The following is a 3,468-nucleotide window of genomic DNA, read 5'->3' on the forward strand; positions in this document are numbered from 1 at the left end:
CCAGGAGCGCCGCCGCGCTCCCAAGCGGCGCACCGGAGCAGGGCGCCCCCAGGCCGGCCCCACTCTATTTTTATTCTGACAACCTTCATGACAACCATAATGAAAAATTTTTTAAAAATTTTTGTTATAAAAATTTACAAAGATACACAAAAGCAAAGAGACTAGTAGAATAATCACCAAGTAGCCATTACCCAACTTCAAAAACGACTAACCCATGGCCAGTCTTGTGCCATCTCCACCCATCCGGTGCCCCCAAACTGGGATGGATTATTTTGAGGCAAACCTTAAACATTACATCATTCCATCTGTAAATATTTCAGTATGTCTCTAAGAGTCAAGGAATATTTTTAAAACATAACTATGAAACTATAATCATACCTGGGGTAGGCTCCCCAAACATGACAAACATGTCAATGTCCTGATTCCTAGAAAGTATGAATATGTTTCCTTATATGGCCAAAGGGACTTTAGGGGTATGATTAAATTGAGAATCTAGAGATGGGGAGATTATCCTGGATTTTTCAGGTGGCCCCAATGTCCTGATTCCTAGAAAGTATGAATATGTTTCCTTATATGGCCAAAGGGACTTTAGGAGTATGATTAAATTGAGAATCTAGAGATGGGGAGATTATCCTGGATTTTTCAGGTGGCCCCAAGATAATCACAAGGGTCCTTTAAGAGAGAGAGGATATAAGGACAGAAGCAGAGGCTAGATAAAGAGGGAAATTTGAAGGTGCTATGCTGCTGGCTTTGAAGATGGAGGAACTGGCCATGAGCCAAAGGTAGAGTAACGGTGTCTCCCTAGAACATCCAGAGGGAGTGCGATCCTGCCAACACCTTGATTTTGGCCCAGTGAAACCCATTTTGAACTTCTGACCTTCAGAACTGTGGGCAGATAAATTCGTGAGGTGTTTTTTTTTTTTTTTTTTTTAAGCCACTAAGTTTTCGGTAATTTGCTATAGCTGCAATAGGAAATTAATACAATACCTAAAATAATTAAACAACACGAAGAACAGAAGTGATCCAGGGTAGCAAAAGACAGACTATCATACAGGCTGCAGTTGGGGAAATACAAGAGGAAAAAGGCAAGATCCCAGTAGCCGCAAGAGGCTTCTCACACCTAGATCAACTGCATAAGCTGAGAACTGCCTAGAAGTGGAACAGAATGCTTTTCAATAGCTAAATATTTTTAGAACATGTATAGAGCCATTATGGAGAAACACGTTTCTCGTTGGTCTCAGCTTGCAGGCACCATGGTGGTCCCCCCAGGCAGCTGGAGCAGGCTCCAGGGTATCCTCATCACCTGCACTATGAACGCGAGTGCAGGAGGCCTACAGGCTCTCAGTGAACACAGCGACCACTTGTATGGGTTACAGAAGTTTACAGATAATGCCTTAGGTTGAATGTCCTCCCAAAATTTAGTCCCCACTGTGACAGTGTTAGGAGGGTGGGAAATCCTGTTATGGTAATTGGAAGATGGGGCCTAGAAGAGGTGATTAGATTCTGAGGACCATGCCCAGTGAATGGATGAAAAATGGTGGTCAGGGGCATGGTGCTGAGGGCTTTAAAAGGACAGTGCATGAGGCACTCTCTGCTCTGCCATCTTCTGCCATGTGAGACCCCTGGGGTACTGTTACCACCAAGGTTTTCACCAGATGTGCTCCCTGGACTTTGGACTTCCCAGCCTCAGAAACTGTAAGTAATAAATTTCATTTTCTTTATACCTAGTTCCAAATATTTTGTTATAAGCAACAGAAATGGACACATACAGACAAGGATCAGCAGCCCCGTGGAAATGAGGGAGAAAACAATGATGTGGAGGTTGCTTTGGAGAAAAAATTCCATGACATGAAGGCATCGACAGAGGAGAGACTAAGAGGATTCCCATCAGTGGAGAGGGAAGCAAGTCAGGACACTTGGGATAGAACGTGAGAAGTTAGTGCATCATACTCTCCAGGATATGTGCAAAACCAAGAAGGCGACGCGGGTTATCTACCAGTTACTCATTTCAGACACATGCAGAGCTTTCTTAAAAGATATGAAAAAATATGCAGAAACATTTTTGGAACCCTGGTTTAAAGCCCCAGACAAAGGAACATTTCAGATTGTATATAAATCTCCAAATAACAGTCACATGAACAGGGCAGAAGTTATCAAAGAATCAGCAGGATTAGTGGGCAGCTTCAATTCAGAAAATGAAGTGGATCTCACTAATGCACAGCACACAGTGGTCGTAGAAATCAACAAAGCTGGCTGTTGCCTGAGTGTTGTGAAAGATTACATGTTGTTCAGAAAATATAGTCTTCAGGAGGTTGGGAAGAGGGCCAAAGACCTGTCACAGCTTAACCCAAAGCAGGGAAATGGGAAAGAAGCTAAACTGGAATCTGCTGACAAATTAAATCAAAACGACCCAGCAGAAGGAAAAAACCAGCAAGTGGTACCAGGGAATAGTGAGGAGCTGGGGCAGACAAAACAGATGTCTGAGATGCAGAAGGTGAATGAGAGAGGAGCTGAACCTGACCTTGCAAGTCAAGTCACAGAAGGATCCAAGTCAAACGAAGGTGACCTCTCATTTGGTGTTGGAGGTGGGTTTCTCATCTGGGGCTCTGAGAGATGTTGCTGGGGTTCCATGTAAAATTGTGACTGCAAATACTTTGGGTGCTGCATAATGCTGTTCTTGCAGTGGTGAACAATGATTGCACAGCCCTGTTAACAATTTTGTTAGCGATCTTTCAGCCCTGTATGAAAGTGTGCAGAGGCCCACAAGCGCTTGCACTGAGGGGAGGGTGGGAGGAGGCTGACGTTGGGCTCCCCCATAATCACCTTCCCCAGCCTCCCCTTATTCCCTGGGAGTGAAAAAGCTCTGTGCAGTAGAGAATCAGAAGGAAGTTCTTGTTCTAAGGAAGGAATTTTTACATGCCACAATTCAGCTGTCCCTTGCCACTTTGTTGTAAACATTGCAAAAATATGAATTGTGTAGGTTAGAAGTGAATTGTTTTATGAAACTTTTGTACATTTTGTGATTTTCTTGTTTGGTTATTATGTCTGTTTTTGTATTTTATTAATGTGTGTGTTACAAACAAGTCTGACAGTTCAGTGCTGCAAGTTTTGAAGGCAAGGTATGAGATAGAAAAGGACCATTCTAGGCATTGAGCTGCAGACATCTCTGATAAGGTTAGTGATGAAGAATTTCAATCTTCTGATTTAGAGGTTTAGAATATCAAAACAGAGTAAAAGTTTTGTTCAAAAATCATCTTTGGTGAAAAAGTTTAGGAAGCAAATTATTTAGTAAGAGAACTTATTCCAGAAAAGAAAAAATCACATAGGTGGTGAGAATATAATAATGCTAACATTAAAATGCTGGGCAAGATGCAGTACAAGAAATTGAGGGCCGGCCCGGTGGCGCACTGCTACAGTGCGCCACTTGGGAAGAGCAGCGGCGCTCCCGCCGAGGGTTCAGATCCCACA

General features: G+C 43.1%; 1 protein-coding gene across 1 annotated transcript in view; it reads left to right on the forward strand.

The window, feature by feature from the left end:
• Window positions 1-1,253: 1,253 nt before the first annotated feature.
• The window catches only part of LOC103604660, a 62,032-nt gene continuing 59,817 nt past the window's right edge, over window positions 1,254-3,468 (forward strand). The window contains 3 exon segments of the mRNA XM_008589231.1: window positions 1,254-1,391; window positions 1,777-1,904; window positions 1,906-2,585. Coding sequence (XP_008587453.1) covers window positions 1,254-1,391; window positions 1,777-1,904; window positions 1,906-2,585 — 946 coding nt within the window.

The sequence above is a fragment of the Galeopterus variegatus genome, unplaced genomic scaffold (genome assembly GCF_000696425.1).
Source record: "Galeopterus variegatus unplaced genomic scaffold, G_variegatus-3.0.2 Scaffold5318, whole genome shotgun sequence".
In the NCBI taxonomy this organism is placed as follows: Eukaryota; Metazoa; Chordata; class Mammalia; order Dermoptera; family Cynocephalidae; genus Galeopterus; species Galeopterus variegatus.